This window comes from Pelophylax lessonae, assembly GCF_965119305.1.
Source record: "Pelophylax lessonae genome assembly, chromosome: 7".
Lineage (NCBI taxonomy): Eukaryota > Metazoa > Chordata > Amphibia > Anura > Ranidae > Pelophylax > Pelophylax lessonae.
In genome coordinates, this window is record NC_138774.1 from 55,010,253 (window position 1) to 55,031,015 (window position 20,763).

The following is a 20,763-nucleotide window of genomic DNA, read 5'->3' on the forward strand; positions in this document are numbered from 1 at the left end:
AGGAAGAGGATGCTAGTGAGAGTATCCTGAAGATAAGATATCGTTCACCAAGTCGTCTTGTCAGAGAGTAAGAGAGCAAGAGACTTAATCCATACTGCCAAAAGTGTAGATGGGGTTAACAGCCTGGCTGTTCCTGATCACTAAAAGAAGTTCTGAAGATTGAAGTCCTCAACCATGGGAATAGTTCAGTAGGAGTATTCCACTATTCCCTTCTCCTATTCCAATTACAAAATAAACAACAAAAAAAAAAAAAACAACACCCCTAGACTCTTTATTTCTGTGAAGAGCCAACAGGAGCAAGGAGGGATTAAGAGCCGGTTCACACTGGGGCGACTTGTCAGGCGACCTGGTCGCCTGACAAGTCGCCGTGGGTCGCCTGCCATAGATTAGCACAGGACCCGTTCTAATAGGAGCGACACAAGTCGCTCCGACTTAGAAAAAGGGTCCTGAGCTACTTTGGGGCGACCTGCATTGACTTCAATGATATGAAGTCTGTGCAGGTCGCCCGGCAAAGTCGGGTCGCGCCTATGTGAACCGGCTCTTAGGAACTTTATCTACTTATAACTGTGTGTTGGTAACCAGGGGAGCCCGCAGAGTCGATATCCAGCAGTCCCTGCAGGGGGCAGTGCTACACATATGACACGTCAGAGCTGAGGAGTAGCCTAGGTGTTCACTCTGCATCTAACGTCTGATAGCTAGCAGGGCAGGGCCGGTGTAAGGATTTTTGTCTACACAGGCGAAGGTGCATTTTGCTGCCTCCCCCCCACCAACTCTTCTCAATGACCGTTTGTAATGAGGGGGCAGGGTTATGCATTCCCCACTTCCCCTTATTGGCTATGGGCAGCTGGCAGGTGAGACAAATTAAAACTTCTACGCTGTGCCCGGTGTGGGAGAGAGGGTGCAGCGATAGGGAACAGAAGACAGCAAGGTGCTGGGGATTTGGATTTTTTTGCCCCCCCCCCCCCCCATCCTGGCACCCCAAAGCCTTATGCTGGGTCTGGCCCTTGAGCAGGGTACTTTGCTATTATGCATTAGTCCCTGTATAACAGCAGGTGAGATAATCCATGGCTATGAAGGGACTGCACAGCTGGAAAGTGTCAGGCGTTGTCGAGCCTGATCTGGGGCACTGAGGAGTAGACCCAAGGGTTGGCATGGAAGCATAGGTAGGTGTTGGGTCGGGGCATGTGAAGGGAGCCTTTCTTTCGCAAAACCCCCAAACCAAAATCAACTATGCTGGGGTCCATGTGTTAAAAAAGCCATATTGTATCTGTGCTTGGGTTTCCACATCATCCTCATCAAATAATAAATGATAGATTTTTGGGGGGTTTTATTGTGGACATTTTAGATTCAGTAGGAATGCTGAGATTTTATTTGATCAGACGCTAAAAAAAACTCTAAATATGGCCATCTTTGTTCAGAACATTGCAAGGCATGTATTATATAAGTCTAAGTACGAGAAAAAAGTCCACAGCAATTCTGTGTATTTATAAAAATTATGAACTGCAAAATAGAACCCGTTCTGTATCTGTAGCTCAGATCTCCAGTGTCACAAACCCGAAAAGCAAAGTTGTATGAAAAGTGTCTAAAGCTAAATAAAGCGCTGACACATATCTAAATTAAGCAAATCTATTTAGTGCATGGATTGCTGGAGGCTTCAAAACCTTTGATTACTCTGCGAGGAAGGAGCTCCTCCCCCACCGCCCTCTATTGTTCCAAACCATGCCACACACAAAACACCTCGGGGCAATATTGATCGCTTGTGCCAAACTATAAGAGGCATCCATCGATAACACAGAGCTGTCTATTTGTTAAAGCCAGTGACAGCTGTCAGAGTGATCATCCCCTGGCGGAAATCTCATATCACGATCAGTACTGAATGGAATTGGCCAGAGTGGTAGATAAACTAAATGGAGATACCTATTGCTATAATTATCCAAAGAATCAGATGATCATTGGTCAGTTCTGGCTGAATTGGTAAATGACTGTGATGTCCATGGACACATTACAGCATTGGTACACGCTAGTTTAATGTTTTTGAGGGAAACTTTGAAAGCATTGTTCCACAAAGGTTAGAGAGGAACTGTAGTTATCTGTATAATGCATAGCCATGCATGCTTAGGTAAAAAATATAAAGAAAAAAAAAGAAAAAAGAACAAATTGGTCAGTGGTCAGATCCCATATGTGCATATCAAGCTGCCAACTTATGTTTACCGCCAACTCAGGGCTGGCCCAAGACATTTTGTTGCCTGGGTCCAAGAATGAAATGCTGCCCCCGTCCCCCCCCATAAAAAAGATCACTCCCACCAAAAGGCCCCGATATCCATTATTTTATATAAATATTAAATTTTCTAAACCATTAGAAAACATTATATATACAGTTATCTTCTTCCATAACTCACCACCAGACCAGTCCACCAAACACCCACTGTCTGTCCTCAGTCCTCCTGTCCCTTCTGTGTCTGCCGCGGCCACCGCCCTAGAAGATCCAGCCTGCCCTGCATGAGATGAAGTGCGCTGATGTCTGATGTCATTGCGCACACCATGATTATGTGAGAGAGGTTCCCAGGAGGAGATGCTCTGCCTCCTCATACTCATAAGTTTGCACTACAGTCGGCAGTATGAGATAGTGTAAGTCCTTTACATTGGCTATGTTGATGGGAATAGTAGATAGTGTAAGGCGCCGCAAACTGATGACAAAAAAAACTGCTGAAAAAAAAATCTTGGGCGTCAATTTGCTGCCCCTCTCAAAGTTCTGCCTGGGTCCAATGGACCCAGTGGGACCCATGGTAGGGCTGGCCCTGCACCAACTTAAAGGCTAAATTCAATTTTCCAGAAATCAGTCAATGCAGTTAAGGGGCCAAAGTAGATATAATAGAAATCTGTGCAGGTTTGTAAAATATTCATTCATTTTATTGTTTTACCTGTAGGCCATTTAGGTCCTCTCAGAAGTCTAGTGAAAAAAAACTCCTAGTTAGCAACCATCACATGTCCTGCTTTGTTGCTAGGACAAGAAAACTGTTGGTTTTCAATCCTGCAATTGTGGGACTGAGCGTCCAACAGTTTTTACATCCTACTGTATTAACAAATCAGGACGTGGTAGTTTCTAACTAGGAGTTTTTTTTTTTTTAGCCAGGCTTCTGAAGGGACCCAAACGGCCTACAGGTAAAACAATAAAATTAATTATCATTTCACAAAGCTGCATAGATTTTTAATACGTTGCATCTACTAGGGATAGACCGATTATCGGCAAGGCCGATTTATCGGTGGCCGATATGCACTTTCCCCGATATAGCGGTATCGGCCCTGGAACTGGCCGATATTGCTGATATTTTTGTGACGTCATTCTGCCTTCTTAGGCTGCCTTCCTCTCCTTGGACAGCCTCGTCTGGAGTTGGTACTAGTCTCGCGGGAGTGTATCACAGCCATACACCCACCCACAGCAGCCCGGTGCCAGCCAGCCACCCACACCCACAGGCCCTGTACCAGCCAGCCACAGGGCACTGTACCAGTGAGCCAGCCACCCACAGGCCCTGTACCAGCCAGACAGCCACCCACAGGCCCTGTACCAGCCAGCCACCCACCCACTACAGGGTGCCAGACAGCCAGCCACCCACCACAGGGTGCCAGACAGCCACCCACAGACAGGGTGCCAGACAACCAACCACCCACAGACAGGGTGCCAGACAGCCAGCCACCCACAGGCCCTGTAACAGCCAGCCATCCACAGCCCCTGTGCCAGTCACCCACCACAGGGTGCCAGAAAGCCAGCCACCCACCACAGGGTGCCAGCCAGCCAGCCACCCACCCACCACAGGGTGCCAGCAAGCCAGCCACCCACCACAGGGTGCCAGACAGCCAGCCACCCACCCACCACAGGGTGCCAGACAGAAAGACACCCACCACAGGGTGCCAGACAGACAGCCACCCACCACCACAGGGTGCCAGCCAGCCAGCCATTAAGCATTAAACAAAAATTAACATGTTCAGTACCAGATTTGTATCAAAAATTGTCTGTATTTTTCAAAACTTTAAATTTACAAAATCGGCCCATATCGGCCGATACCGATATATTGTGACCAAAATATTGGTATCGGCCCTGAAAAAAACATATCGGTCTATCCCTAGTATCTGCTGGGCCCCTTGACGGCATAGACTATTTTGTGGAAAGGTGAACTTAGCCATTTTAGGTTAACCTGTCACTTTGCCTATTTAGAGACAAGTAGCAGGTCCTGTTGATATTCCTTATATATATTCCTTATCTTTCATTGCAAATAAATCTCCAAATTATGAGCTTTATGTAGCGCTGTAAATCATACATATATATTTATCCATATAAAACTCTTACAAACATCCAAAATGCATTTTTAAAAGTCCACCTTGTGTGTCCAAAATATAAATAAGTCGGAAAGACGAAATGCGTCGGAGTGTGGCAGTATGTCAAATGGAAGTGACGCCAGAACCAGATGGGACGTTCACACCAAAAGTGATGGGCGGAGAACGGGTGAGAAATTGAGCTTTCGACACTGTCGGTTTTGGCGTAACTGTAGTCCTTTACATTGGCTATGTTGATGGGAATTGTCCTTGATTTTATTTGTGAGTAGCATTTACCTTTTAAGTAAAGTGGGAGATTTTATAGAATTACTCTATTAGAGCCTTTTTTCCTACATCCAATGTAATTGAGCTGGGTAGTGGAACAGAGATTATTTGTTCCTGTGGCAACCGGAGACCTACTATCAGATACAAGCGCACTATGCCAATCATTGATATGCGAGGAATGTTGATCTGATGAGTATCAGTCTGTGAGGAGTGGTGCATCACTTGATCACGAGGTGTGAACACAAAAGTGTTTCTCTTCCTAGATGGCCCTGAAATTCCGTTGTGGAAGACGGGTCTTATGTACATTTTTGACACACAAGGGCGGCACAGTGGTGTAGTGGCTAGCACTTTCACCTAGCAGCAAGAGGGTCGCCGGTTCAAATCTCAACCACGACACTACCTGCCTGGAGTTTGCATGTTCTCCCTGTGCCTGCGTGGGTTTCCTCCGGGTACTCCGGTTTCCTCCCACACTCCAAAGACATGCTGGTAGGTTAATTGGATGCTGTATAAAAAAAAATTGGCCCTACTGTGTATGTATGTGAGTTAGGGACCTTAGATTATAAGCTCCTTGAGGGCAGGGACTGATGTGAATGTACAATGTATATGTAAAGCACAATGCCACACCATATGGTGTCCAATGTAATGGGTTCTTTCAATTTTTAAAGGGAAAAAAATAAGTTTTCATTTATTCAAAAAACCTTTCCAATGTGTTCATGTGTGCTTGATATTGTTTGCAATGGGGTGTCTCTACACAACCAGATTATTATAAAATATGGGTTGCTGGCACTGTTCCTCTACAAAATAAGGGACAGTGAACAGGCTAAAAATTTAGAAATCAGGCATAATTATTTTTGAAAACGGACATCAGAACATTACTATTTCAGCACCTGAGTTGGCGAGAGCCATGGCTTTTAGTGTGACAAATTCTTCTTTGTCTAATTTTGTCTTCCGATATTTCCTGACCAGCTGAAGAAGTACAGAATGAAGGTTTAGGAGGCCAGAGCTACGGCACTCTTCTCTGCTCAACAAGAAGTTCTCCGCCACTGCCAGTTCGTTGTCCATCTCTAGAGAGCGATAGACGATGCCCAGGACCAAGACTTCCATCCAGGCACTCTGCAGAAGAGCCATTTGATCCACCAGGGAAAGGACAGAGAAACCTAAGAGGAAGAAAATGTAGGAAAAGACAATAAATGGAAGGAAATTTACTTTGTTTTCCATTTTCTGATAGACAAATACAGTTTTCCCCTGTAGTTAGTTCATACTTTCAAATACGGGAGCACTCCAACCACTGCTGAACATCACAGTATTAAACGAATGACTACAGAAAAATGTGCATATGCATTGTGCATTGCCAAAGCTGCTTGTAGTCCAGCTCAGGAGTGTGCAGAAGAAGGGGGTCAAACTGAATAGTTATAATGGGATTAAAAATAGGATGTACTTTAACCAGAGAAAATCAATTACATGGGATACCACAACAAAACAAAAACAAGGAAAAATGAAATATTTGAGCACATCTAAGGACTACATCAGAGCGGAGGAGAAGACACATATAAATCAAGTGTGTTCCAAACTTGGGGGTATAGTTATAGGTTACATTACTTTAAATAAGCAGAAGCTTTAGGGTGAGATATCCAGGTAATCCATTTCTTTTTGAAAGTGGAGGTGGAATAATTTTTCCATCTGGGGTAGGATGGTCAAGATTTTTATAAAAACTTACAGACCCTGCCTTGTTTTGAAGTTTACACCAATGTTATCAACTACAGCTTATTCATTTAAATGTAATTAATAAAAATCAATTGTTAAAAAAAAAAAATTGGATGTACTTAAAAAAAAAAGCATTGGACTTCTTTTTTTTTTTAAATTGAGAGAACATGTGCAACAACAAATTGGGTTTATTAAAAAAAAAAAAAAAGACGTATATATACCACGCTTTAGTGTGTATACCAAAACAAAAAGGTTCTTAAAAGCTGCAACAGTACCATGAGATAGTCTATAAATAAAGTTTGTCTGTTGCACTAATAAAATATACAAAATCATATGTGCTAAAAAAATATCAAAGAATAAAATAAATATAAGTCACACTAGTGAGTTCTACATAGAAAAACAAAATGATGGACTCACTTTTTTTTTGCCCTATGTAGAACTCACTAGTGTGACTTATTTATTTTGCTCATTTATATATTTTTGCACATATGATTTTGTATATTTTATTAGCTCAACAAACATACTTCTTTTTTTTAAATATGATTTTTAATGTCCAATTCAGATTCGAGAAATAGAAAGAAGACTTGGAGGAATGAACATCAAGAAACAACAGAAATTGGGCCTCATTTAAAGTAATGAGAGGGGATAAAAAGGTAACTTACTTAAAATGTCTGATTGCAGGGAATTAGTCCAGAGTATAAATCTGGATCACCTTTGTTTCACCAATTTAAGCCTGGCATAGTTGTTTCCAGTATGGCATTTCCAGCACTGAAAAGTGTACCCTCATCGTTACTCACCCTTACCTCTAAAGTTGACCCTAACACTTAACCATCTCCACTGCTAAATTCATAAACCTAATCCTTAACAGATAACTCGATGTTAGCACTTATAAATTTTACTACATTAACCCCTTAAGACTGAACCTAACCCAACAGTGAAACATAACTTAAGCTGGATACACACTATCCAACTTTTGTGGTTAGATTTCCTTCAGATTTACCTTTTCTATGTAGTGCAAGGGCCTGCCAGATTGCATACACATTGAAAGTGTTTAGGTTTGACCTCATATTATATGGTTTTGGTAAGTCTAAAGGAAAAAGTCTTCAGAAAATCTTATAGTGTGTATGGCCCGTTAATCCTAAAACTTCAAAGAGAAGTATTGCCAAAGATTTTTTGGTTGTACTTCTCCAATGGGTCACAGGAGTACATTTATTTTTGTCCTCCTGCGACCCAGTCAGCCGATAGCAGGTTAAAACAGACATGGAGCAGCAGCTTTATCATACAGATGCAGCAGCATGGAGGTTACTATGTTTGCTTTTTTCAAAATCCGTATTACTCCTTTAACCCCTGAAAGCTAAGTTTACATTTGCATCCAGCAGAAGAAGAAGCAGGAGCAATGCAGGAGGAAATTTACAGCACACACTCATTTTGGTTGCATAAGTATGTTCGTTGCTAAAGAACATATATTTTATAAAGTTGTTATGGGTAAAGTTCTGTTTTAAAGTTCCAGCCTCCCCCTCCAAAAATTAAAAGTCAGCAGCTACACATACTGTACACATACTGTAGCTGCTGACTTTTAATATTAGGACACTTTTCTTTCCTGGAGTCCAGCGATGTCGGCACCGCAGCCGATGTTTCCATTGGCTGTCGGGTGCTGCCGCCGCCATTGCCAGTGAGGGCAAGGCTTCACTGGCGGGTCCCTATGCGCGAAGCGCGCTGCGCATTCAGATTGGCTCGGCCGTGGGGGAAGGAGGAGGGGGCCAAACTTCCGAGGGACAGCGCAGCGGCACCATTTTCCAGAAGTGGGGAAGGGTACCTGTCAAAAACAGGTACCCGTTCCCCCCTCCCCCCTGAAAGGTGCCAAATGTGGCACCGGAGGAGGGGGAGGAAGCAAATGAGCGGAAGTTCCACTTTTGGGTGGAACTCCGCTTTAAGGATTTCCATATACATGGAATAGTTGCCCAACTGTCATAATAAAAAATAACTTTACCCATAACAACTTTAGCAAAGAACATACATTCCACAATCAAACAAGTAGATGTACTGTCGATGCAGCACCTCAGAGGCTCTGAGGAAGAGGCGCTGCCTCGAAACGAGTAAGCCTGTACAGCTTCAGGGGACAATCTAATCCCGATCTTGATGCTGAGGATTTGATACCTATTTGATGTGCTTTTTATCAAGAAACTCGTTTGTGAGTATTTTTAATCCATTATTTTAATAAACCTGTTTAAGAGATAATGCACTAGGCCGGTGCGCCCTTGTGTTTGTTGTCGTTTATACATTCCACAATATTAATTATGCTACCAAAATTAGTGTTCTGTTTCTTCTTGCTGGAGGCTGCCATTTTGCTGAAGCCCAGAGCCCCTGAACAGCAGTAAATCGTAAAGCAGAACTGAACCCATCGATTTAACAGGATGCCAGGATTGCTAACTGTCACCTTTGCTTGTGTCCTCAACCATACTGTCAAGCCATCAAATAGCCAGTGTCGTAACTGATCACATGTGCAGCACCATGGCAGTGCAGATCAAACAGAAGCAGCTTCCTTGGCTGTAAAGGATAGGAGTGTTTAACTCCGCTTTAAGGCTGTCAGAAGATCAAACTCTTCAAATTTGGAAGTCTTTAAAAATAGAGAGCAACTGAGCATGTGCAGAGCAGGGTGAGACAATTTATTACTGGTTTATAAAATGTATAGGCATTTATTTTTAATGTTTTACATATCTATACCTGCAAAAGGGGCCGGCCTGAAGTCATCCAGCAGGAATACATTTTCTGAGTAAAGTTCCACTTTAAGTCTCTGAGTACTTTTAACCGCTTGCCGACCGCCACAAGTACATATACTGCGGCGGTCAGTCCCGTGCAGGCAAAGTGACGTATGGGTACGTCACTCGCCTGTGAGCCAATAGGGGGCGAGCGCGCGCCACCGGAGGCGCGCTTCCACCCCCGCTCGTTCACGGACACCTCCGCGTGAGTGACTCGCGATCATCCGTTTCAGAGGGAGAAAGGCAGGCGGCTAATGTAAACAAAGCCGCTTGTCATTCTCCCTTGTGTAACAGCAGAGATCATACAGTCCTGCTATGTAGGATCGTAGATCTCTGCTGTTACATGAAAAGCCACATCCCTGCACAGTAAGAAGCACGCCCCTAGGGACGCACTTAGCCACTGCATCACTAATAAAGTTAACCCCTTCCCTGCCAGTGTAATTTTTACAGTAACAGTGCATATGTATAGCACTGATTACTGTAGTAATGTCACTGGTACCCCCAAAAGTGTCAAAAATGTCAGTCAGGGGTCCGATCTGTCCGCCACAATGTCGTAGTCCCGCAAAAAAAATCGCAGATCGCCGCCATTACTCGTTAAAAAAAAACAACAAAAATGACAAAAATCTTTCCCTTAGTTAGTAAACGCAATAACTTTTGCGCAAACCAATCAAAATACGCTTATTGTGATTTTTTTTACCAAACACATGTAGCAGAAAATAAATTGGACAAAAATGTTAAAAAATTTAGATTTTTACATTTTTTTGGGGAATTTCATATAAAAAAAATGTGAAAAATATTGTTATTTTTGCAAAATTGTTGCTCTTTTTTTGTTTATAGCGCATGATCAAAAAATCGCACAGGTGATCAAATACCACCAAAAGAAAGCTCTGTTTGTGGGGAAAAAAAGGACATCAAATTCGTTTAGGTACAGCTTTGCACGCCCGCGCAATAGTCCGTTAAAGTCACGCAGTGCCGAATCGCAAAATAGGCCCTGGTCAGGAAGGGGGTAAAATCTTCCGGGGCTTAAGTGGTTAATTAGCATGGGATGAAGACTAGTGTCTCTAACTCTAAACCCGGTGCTGATCACATAGTCACAGTGCTACCCTTTTTTCCGTAATAACTAGCAGGGAAGAAATCTGGGTTCTGCATGGTATTCCGCCTCCCCCAATAACCTCTACAGCAGTGAGGTTGGGTTGTTCTGAGAATATCAGCCTGAGCCTCCCTTGGCCTGTCACACTCTCCCTTGCTTTTCAATTAGTTGCTCTTTGTAGTGTCAACCTCCATTACTTGCCTCTTTCAAACCATGGCCATACAATTGTTTCTTTATAAACCTGAGTGCCGAGTTTAATTGGGAAATATTGGAGATTGCTATCACAGGAGAGGGCTCTGCCATGTCACACATGCCGAAGAGACCCTGAATACTATTAACTCGGAGATGATAATCTGTGTCCTTTTCTGAGGCACTCAATAGATCCTGCAGGATGATAGCGCAGAACCCGACCTAGAGGGGAACCATCACCCGCCACAATGCGTCTCGTTAACCCAACGTGTGGGGAAGGTAGTGTGGAGCAAAACTCACTTTACCCTGATGACAGAAGCCAGGCGGATTTTACAAAATTATTTATTGCATAAAAACTATCTCTGAAAGTTTTTCATTTCTAATTTTACAGTATGCTGTCTCTGTGGGACGGATTTATAACAAGCTAAAGGAATGAACTCTGGGACCTATTTATAAAATGGCCATTGTGATACTTTTTTGCCAGTTCTTAACACATCAGACTTTGGTTTATATTCCTTGACATAGTTGATCATTTTAATTCCTTAATTTACGACTTTGAGATTCCACCATTTTTGAACCATTTTCTTTTGTGCTTGATTTATACACTATATTACCAAAAGTATTGGGACACCTGCCTTTACATGCACATGAACATTAATGGCATCCCAGTCTTAGTCCGTAGGGTTCAATATTGAGTTGGCCCACCCTTTGCAGCTATAACAGCTTCAACTCTTCTGGGAAGGCTGTCCACAAGGTTTAGGAGTGTGTCTATGGGAATGTTTGACCATTCTTCCAGAAGCGCATTTGTGAGGTTGGGCACTGATGTTGAAGTGAAGGCCTGGCTTGCAGTCTCCACTCTAATTCATCCCAAAGGTGTTCTATTGTGTTGAGGTCAGGACTAGTCAAGGTCCTCCACCCCAAACTGGCTCATCCATGTCTTTATAGACCTTGCTTTTTGCACTGGTCTAAAATTTTTGGTGGAGGGGGGATTATGGTGTGGGTTTTTTTCAGGGGTTGGGCTTGGCCCCTTAGTTCCACTGAAGGGGTTTTTTAAGGTGTCAGCATATCAGGACATTTTGGACTAATTCTTGCTCCCAACTTTGTGGGAACAGTTTGGGGATGGCTCCTTCCTGTTCCAACATGACTGCGCACCAGTGCATAAAGCAAGGTCCATAAAGACATGAATGAGTGAATTTGGGGTGGAGGAACTTGACTGGCCTGCACAGAGTCCTGACCTCAACGTGAGATGAATTAGAGCGGAGACTCAACGTGAGATGAATTAGAGCGGAGACTGTGAGCCAGGCCTTCTCATTTACATCAGTGCTTGACCTCACAAATGCGCTTCTGGAAGAATGGTCAAACATTCCCATTGACACACTTCTAAATCTTGTGGACAGCCTTCCCAGAAGAGCTTAAGCTGTTATAGCTGGAAAGGGTGGGCCAACTCAATATTGAACCCTACAGACAATGACTGGCATGCCATTAAAGTTCATGTGTGTGTAAAGGCAGGCACCCCAATCCATTTGGTAAGAAAGTGTATATATTACATGCAGTACAGAGAAAAAAGAATGATAAAACATTGACAAAGGTTGATAGGATTACTTGAATTATTGTGACAACTGATTACATTTATCTCTAGAAAGAAAACATTTTAGAAAACCTTTAGGATCCCTTTCATTCATTAAGTATTTTTTTAACATTACTATTTAATGATCGTACAGAGATCATGTGCCAATGATGCCTTTTACCTGGGACGTGCTTGGCCCAGCCAATGGTGACAAGAAGCTCCCGATTGATTAGCTCACACAGCGTGGTCAGTGTACGCAGGTCGCTGTCTGGAAGGTTGAGGTCAGGGCTGGCAAATATCTCTCCAGGTTCAACCAAAACCAAATGTGACACCACTTTATTTGCTGTAAGAGGTCAGAGAGAAGAAGGAGGGCTGTTAATTGAAAAGCTAGCTCAACCCACAGCTCTTATCTCAGAGCATTGGATTACTGATCTGCTAAAAGTTCTTAAGCATGAATGTGTAGTAACCCACCCCGCCCCCCTTCACTTCATCTAAGCCCTCTGCGCTGGACATGGAAGTCTTCCACACTCCAGGAATGGGGCCTCACTTGTTATTACTATTACAAATTGCTCCTTGATACCTACTTGTCTTCTTTCCAGGTAGTGAGTGAAGGGTGTTGAGAAAGCTGCAGGGGTCTGGAGCTTCAGCTTCTACCGGGCGTCTGTACTTTTGCCTCCCACCTCGCACCCGATCCAGCCTCACCCCTAGGACCAAAAGTTTAATATCTTTAATTAAAAGTCAAACTTAACTCTGCATCCTCTCTGCATAACTATTTATCATAACTGGTGCCTACGGGCAAGGTGGTTTTCAGTCCACTCAAAGATATAATCGGTTTTTGGCAAAAGCCTATGGGCTAAACCACCAGCTTCCATTAAAGTGGAGTTCAACCCATTTTAGTAACTTTAGATGTATGTAATCCCCTTTAAAACTACTTTTACCAATGGAAACTTTCTTTTTTTTGCTAGTAAATACCTTATTTTCTTCTTTATTCATCCTCTCCTCACTTCCGGGTCCGGCCGCCGATCGGCGGTTACGTCATTCGGCTATTCGCAGGGGGTGCTGGGATGTATCTCATGGCATGAAATCTCGCATTATTACACAGGAGCTGAGCTGTACTGTTTGTATTGTGGCCGTGCTCTGCCCCGCCTCCGCCCCACCTCCTCTCAGTGAGCTGTACTGTATGTATTGTATTGAGGCCGTGCTCTGCCCCGCCTCCGCCCCGCCTCCTCTCAGTGAGCGAGGACTGAAAACATTATATCCTCACTGAGCTCACTGAGAGGAGGCGGGGCAGAGCACGGCCTCAATACAATACATACAGTACAGCTCCTGTGTAATACTGCGAGATTTCATGCCAATAAGGTAAAAAAAAAAGTTTCCATTGGTAAAATTTGTTTTAAAGGGGATTACATACATCTATATAATCCAAGTTATTAAAAATGGGTGGAACTCCACTTTAAATTTCCTGTGGCAAGATCTGATTATTTATTGCCAGCAGTACATCTTATGGCCCCTTCCTCTGGGAGCTGCTCCACTGCTTTGTTAAAACAACTAGGAGTTCTCACTAAGGCTGCATTCACACCACATCGTGTTTTGTGTCACACGTTTTTTGCGCATTTGTTGCGACAAACGCACCAAAGAAGCTCAAGTACCATTTTTTTTGGCACTGAGCCATGCGTGTTTGTCAATGTGGGTTTTTGGCAGACAAATTCCACAATAAAATCCTAATGTTTCAGGTGTCATTAAGAATTAGTGACCCCGCAAACATAATGCATATTTTTCGTGCATTTCCGGTAACGATGGCAAAAGCACCCATTTCTGCCTGCATTTCCATATTCCTCAGGTTTGCATGCAGTCCTATACGATACTCTTGCAGTTTGGCATCTTGGACTGGTAAGGACATTATAGTACGGTTTAGTTTACCTTTGTTAACCTGATACAGTATAAAGGTCTAGCGCAGTTCTTCTTCCCTTTCCACTACCCCTGTTGTTGCTGTCAAATCGGATGTCATCTGCACTGATTACAACAGATCTTCCTACTGCAGCTACAAAACTAGTGAAAAATACTTTTTTTTTACCTAAAATGTACTGTAACCTGTCATAAGACATTATGTAGGCTGCTATTGCTGATCTCTCTTTCTGAGAATGTTTGTTGCCCATCTTCATGTTGGTTTCTTATTATTGTGACAGAAAGTGTGCTCTATCACTTTCCATACAAACACAATTAATAGTTTTAATATATTATCTTCATGTGACTTTCCAGAGTCCATTTACATATTGCAGTACATTTCTAGCACACTTATAAACCTTCTGCTTCCCAAACTCAGCTTTTCCTTTATAGTAATCAATAGAGTCAATACAGCTCTAAAGTGTTTGATCAAAGGTAATACTCTGGAGACTTTCAGAGCAGAGCAGTGGAACAAGCTCTTCCACATTCTTTGTTACAATACTAGCATCATATTTACAAAGAGTCCAAAGCCCTGTACACACAATCAGAAAATAGGATGAAAAATACCGCTTTCTAGGCGATCCTATGATATTCTGATCGTTAGTACACAGCTTTCGAGAGCCGATCACGACAAGTCATCTGATATTATCCAATCAGAGAAGCACAAAACTTTTTCTCGTATGATACCAGATCATACGATTATCGTTTAATCAGGACAGGTATCATTGGAAAATACAATACAAATACAGTACAATACACTACATTGCTTCCAAATTTTTATTCTGTCATATGAGAATTTTCATAACTTTAGTAACCTCTTCATTTTCAATTTGAGACTAGCATGCAAAAAAATACAGACGATCACTCATCCGATATTCTTATTGTGTGTACGGGGCTTTAAGGTGTTTGTGTTGAGGTCACCATTTTTGTAGTTCAGACCCAAATTAATATTGAAGTCAAAAGCTGTTAGCTATATGAGACCCAAAGGCTTCTAGTGCACCTACCTTCCTTCATCATCCCAACTTTCAGGCACTTGCGGAAGCGACAGGCTTGACAAGACTTTCTCCGCCGCTTGGTAATTTCACAGTCATTAACCACAGGACAACTGTATTCTATGTTACCTGAAGAACAAATAGGTACACAGTCAAAAAAGGGTCACATGGAAGAAGAGGAAGTATTTATGGGTCACTAGGCCACCAAAGTAGCCCATCCAGTCCAAGCTAAGGCCCGGCCATAGAAGATTCAAATCTCCGCCGGTTCCTGCTGAATCGAACCATGTATGGGCCAGCTGAATGTACCCAAGTTGATTAGTCCATCAGCTTGGGTACAACCAGCTTGCTGGATTTTATATGCAATTATTGCTAGTGGATGGTAAAGCGACTAGCAATAATTATGGTCTTCTCTTACCCCCACCAGAGAATACATTGGTTCTGCAGGAGTGATTCTCCTGTCAACACTGTATGGTTTCAGGAAAGAAATTTGCTCCATGTATGGCCTACATAAAAATTTTCTGTGAGCAACACTACAAGAAGCTGAAGGCCTTATGTGACCACAAGCCAATAGTTAATAATCGCTTATTCAATGTACAGTATAGGACTAATGGCAAAATTTTTTTATTCTTTATTTAACAAAGACAAAGTTTGATAATCACAATACCTGAAGCACTATCAAAAAAAGGCAACCCAGACACAGCTAAGGGAGTAAAAAAAAAAAAATTACAAGGAATCAAGTTATACCTTTGTTAAAAACAGATCATGGGGTCAAAGGCACCTGTTGGTAAAAACATAATACCATACAAAATTGGTTAGCAATTATGGGATGGAAGCAAACCTCCCATTGGGTGTGGCAAGTGTCTCAAGCAAGCTGCCTGCCAAAAATTGAAACCCGTAACTAGAACCTTCAGGGCCCCGGTGCAAGAAACCATAAAGGGCCCCCCGGACCCCTGGCCGGGGCCCTTTCCTTCAAGCCTGGGGCACTTTATTCTCATTGCGGGTCCCTTTATTATGGTCCCACAGCGGGACCCTTTCACACGTTCTGCAGTGGGCCCCCTTCCTGCCATCTTGGGGCCTACCCACAGTGGTGGAATGCCAGGGCCCGGTTGCAAGTGTGACCTTTGCGATCCTGGAAGTTCACCCACTGGTGTCAGTGGTTTTTATTTTTTGGTATTTTAATTGTATTATTTTTTTATCATTTTATTTTATTTTTTTACAATGTCACTGACTATGACTCTGTTCATTCAGAAAAGGAAGGAGCTGGTAAATTACATATTTACCGACCCCTTCCTGGTTCTCTATTGTGACATCACCTGCAGCAGCCAGCAGGAGAGGGGAGGGAGCACAGTGGGGGGGGGGGGAAAGCACAGTGTGGGGGAGGGGGGGGGGACTAGGGAAGCACACAGGGGCCCAGAGACAGCAGAACACAAGGGAACTGGATAGGAGGAGAGGTGGCGGAAGCATACAGAGGAACCAGCTACAGGAGAAAAAAGGAGGAGAATGATTTCTCTACATGCTACCCCCGCCGCCCTTCCTATCCAGGTGTACAGGGGAGCAGCACAGGCCCCCTGGAGCATGGGGCCTGGTTGCAATTGCAACCCCTGTAGTTACGCCCCTGACCCAATGTCTTCCTTAAAAGCATTTTATATACAGTATATTTTAAGAAAAGAGAGAATACATACAGAGAAAAGAAGAAATAGACAGAAAAAGGAGAGAAAGGTGTGTGGGAGTAAGAAAGAAGAAAGAACCCCCCCATGCCTAGGGTTTGGTGGCTAGGTAAGGACAGAAAGAAAGGGGATGGGGGAGGGGGATAGCTAAAGTAGGCTCAAATTCAACAGCTCATGCATTAGAAGCCCAGTTAAAGTGGACTGGGTGTGCATCCGATATCTGAAGGGCACAGTATAATGGCAACATTTTAAAGTGGTGATTGTAGCTGTATTAGTGCTTGGACCTTAGAAGAAGGGGTAGACCCGAAAGAATGCAAAAAAAAGTATCATGGACTGTGTTGTTAGGGTGGAATTTTTTTTATAGTTTTTAACAGTGGAGGAGCATTAGAACCTCCAACTGGAGTTTACTGCTGTCTGTGTCGCCACTGGTGAAAGTTCCCTGTTCTAGTACAGTTGTTACCGGAGCAGAAAGTGGGGAGAAATTCCACAATTGACAGTTGTCACCAGGGCAGAAGACATTAGGCTCATCATTTCTCATTTTTAGAAGACTTTATTGGAATATACTGCTATTTCCATCACTACCTTTTACTCCAAATAGTCTATACAAATTTAGCCTGACTAAATTTTCATTTCAAAGCCATTTGACTAGGGCTGACTTCCTGGCAACAACAAATTAAACTACACTATTACCCAATATCCCCAAAATCGCCTGGATTTACTAATCTGTCTTTAAACCACTCTACGTATACAGTACACATCTTCCAAAAGCAATGTGAGAATCTTTGCTGCAACCTAATGATGTTCAGAAACCATTAGATGTGATTGTTGGTATAATCCAGTTTTTTTACTATTCAAACTATATCAAAGAAAAATGAAAATTGTGAGAATTTTTTCTTAGCTTACAAATTATTTTGTTTTTATTTTTTATTATTTTTATTGGTTATAATAACGAAGAAACATACATAACGTACATTGGCGCAGCCAAAAAGGAAATCAAATCATATTCTTGAGACAAGAACCCACGCTGGGGTCACGAAAGTCAATACAGCATAGTAGGTGACAGTAGATACCAAATTATCAAACCACAGATTTGTATTAGCCAGTTGGCAGAAAGGCTCGCGCTCCGTGTATGATTAATCAGCAAGATAGCCCACAGCTGGAACTCTATACTAAGGGGAAGTTAAAGCTGATCTGATATAAACAAACCGTTAGCTGGCACCCCACCTAATCAGTCTCAGTGTTAGAGGGTTCCTCCAACCATTTGGCCGAGACTCTTTTGTATTTTTTTGGGTAGCTTGTATGTAGGTATCTATCTTTTTTTTAACAGAAAAGTTTTATTGATAAAAGAACAGCAATACATTAGATACAACCATCAAGGTACATTATCCAATAAAGAAATCAAAAACAGCATAAACTAATATTACGTGCACAAATGCAAATATGGTATGCAAACAGCAAAAACTAGCAAAGGATGTTGTCATGGAGTGATAGACATAAGTAAAAAAACACAACAGTAACCAAGTCCCAAATCCACGGAAATTCAGGGTCTCCGGGGGAGGAGCGGGTGTGGGGACAGAGGACCAAGGTAGGGGGCACCACCTCCGTGCCTCCCCCCCAATCCCCCAGGGGGAATAGTAACCAATACATCGCCCAGGAACATAAAGAAGTGGAACAGCTCCCCCGCCACCAAGCCAAGTCCCAGAGATCTAAAGTTGTATAGACCTAGCCCCAAGCCACGGGTCCCATATCTTCCCAAACTTCTGTGGGCATTGGTGGCCCATATAAGTCAGTTTGTATAGCGGAAGGGCCGAGTCCACCAGCGCCCGCCATTGGGCGACCGTCGGAGGAGCGGACCCCCTCCAATTTTGCAATAGAGCCTTCCTGGCATAAAAAGACAGATAAAATAGCAACAGTTTCAGATATTTAGCCCAAGTCGCCAAACCACCCATACCCAAAAGAAGTATCCTAAGGTGTAGGTATCTATCTTTGTAGAGGGGCAGCACTTTGTTTACTAGTTTTTTCCTTAAGGAAAGTATGAGGGGAGCCTGGTTTTACAAATTATTTTATTAGGATGAAATTGAGAAGTAGACAGTCGGATTGTTTTCTTTGTTCACAGCAATCAAAATGTTCTGAAGATCAATGTTCACAGCAATCAAAAATTTCTGATCAAATCTAAAAAGAAAGATGCAAAATTGAGAGGGTGTTTGCTAGTATAAGACAATTTTGTGCTGCAAAGGGCAGATTCCTATAGTGTTGTCACAGGTTACACAGAAGAGGAAACCGGCCCACGGCACTGGATATGTCCTTTCCTAATTTACTCATTTCACTCTGTGTCCCTACAGCTGAAGAATCATTACAGTGAGTTATCAAGGAGATGCTTGCTCAGAACTTTTATATAGCATGACGTTTTATTTACACAGTGGGAGTTTCTTATTTTACGGATATATCATTGGACCTTGTATATGACAATGTCAGTTCTCTGCAGCCTGGTCTACCTTGGAAAATGACAGCTGCACTCTAAAAGTCTGATTTTAATAGGTACCTGTACGGAAATGGCAGTTCCTAAAGCCAACTGTAATGTTAGAAAAAAATGATATGCCACAAGGAAAGAGTGCGATGAACTTTGCCAACTATTTTCACTTTTTTATCCCTTTCTTACATCTCAGTACTGCTGCTTTCCTGCCTACATGCATGCGCTACAGTGGTTGTGGCTCTATGTCATTGCTTAGGGTGGACTTCCTTAGGGTGGAAATTGCAGAACATGCTTGCATAATGAGCTTTAGCATGGATGCTTTTAGTCACCACCGGAGGCACAGTTGATTGGGTGACAATGCAGGACAGCAATTAGTAGACCGCTACTGAGCGCTGTCACCACAAAACAGGAATTTCCTAAACAAGGATGCTTATCACTTATTTAAAGCTGAATTTTTTTTGGATTGCATACTTACATTGGTCCAGCGTGGCCACAATGTACGTATGTATTACTCATACCTGAGGGGCCGGTGGGGAAGCTGACAATCACTGTAGTAGTCAATGCAAATACAGTGATAGCTGTGGTGTTCAGGTCCTGCTGGTGTTCTGTGGGAGCGGCTTCCTCCCTGCGCACTGACCACAAGGAATTAGTTGCTCAGGACTGCCACCATTCAATGAACACTTATATTGGTCCAGCTTGGCACAATGTAAATATGCATTACCATACCTGAAGAACAACCTGGGAAGCTGAAAGTCCCTGTACTATAGTGATAGCCACAAACCTCTGGGTCCTGCTGGCATTCTTTGCAGTGCTGCTTTGCCTCTGCACACTGGCTACAGGGGATTGCACACTCAGCACTGCCGCCATTCATAGAATGCCCTGTTTTTTTTTCTTTTTTTTTTTTTAATTAATACAATGAGTTTTCTAAATGGATGAGGTTGAAAGGTGGGTTAATGACATCATGATATTCTCCTTGTCCAATCAGAAAATGCCTTGTTAAAAAAAAGAAAAAAAAATAGAAGGCATTCTATAAATGGCAGCAATGCTGATTGAGACACCCCTGTAGTCGGTGTGCAGAGGGGAAGTCGCTCGCACAGAATACCAACAGGACCCGAAGGTTTTCAGCTGTCACTGTGATTTTAGGATTCCCTTGTGGTCCTTCAGGTATAAGTAATGCATACTTACATTGTACCAAGCTGGACCAACGCAATTATGCCATCCATATAGTTCCATATAATGTTATAGAGTTCAGCTTTAAAAAGATGGGGTACAAGTTTTGAAATTACAATAACATGTTAAAGATTATATGGAAATTTAGTGATTGGGTTTATGTTTAGGTAAGGTAATGAAAGGCCCCTACCTATACTAGCAAACTGTCATATGGACGTGGCAATGTGAGCATGCATGTTAATAGACAAAAACCTTTTGGCAGTTGAATAATGTGATCACATACTTTTGAAATGATAATAACACAATAAAGTAAATTGTCATATGTTATGTACATGGCAATCTGAGCATGCATGTTAATAGAAAAGAACCTTTTGGCAGTTGAATAATGTGCTCACATACAACTGCCATCCGGTGTTCTTGGTATGCCTAAACACGGCACAGATGCACAAGGCCCTCTTCTGTGCCCAGCCAGTGCACTCCTAAATGGTGACAGAAAGACAGATGTAAGCCTGATATTCTGGTTCATCTCCCTCCATCAGATCTTCCCCCCCATTCCTTTGGGGTATCTGCAGCTTATTTAATTACAAATGAGAATAAACAGAGAGAAAGTGG

General features: G+C 42.7%; 1 protein-coding gene across 1 annotated transcript in view; it reads right to left on the reverse strand.

The window, feature by feature from the left end:
* LOC309559561 (estrogen-related receptor gamma-like) overlaps nt 1-20,763 on the reverse strand; it is a 94,938-nt gene that overhangs the window by 17,160 nt on the left and 57,015 nt on the right. The window contains exons 3-6 of the mRNA XM_082262867.1: nt 14,854-14,970; nt 12,490-12,609; nt 12,087-12,248; nt 5,484-5,753 (exon numbers count right to left, since the gene is read on the reverse strand). Coding sequence (XP_082118993.1) covers nt 5,484-5,753; nt 12,087-12,248; nt 12,490-12,609; nt 14,854-14,970 — 669 coding nt within the window. The remainder of the gene's footprint in view (nt 1-5,483; nt 5,754-12,086; nt 12,249-12,489; nt 12,610-14,853; nt 14,971-20,763) is intronic.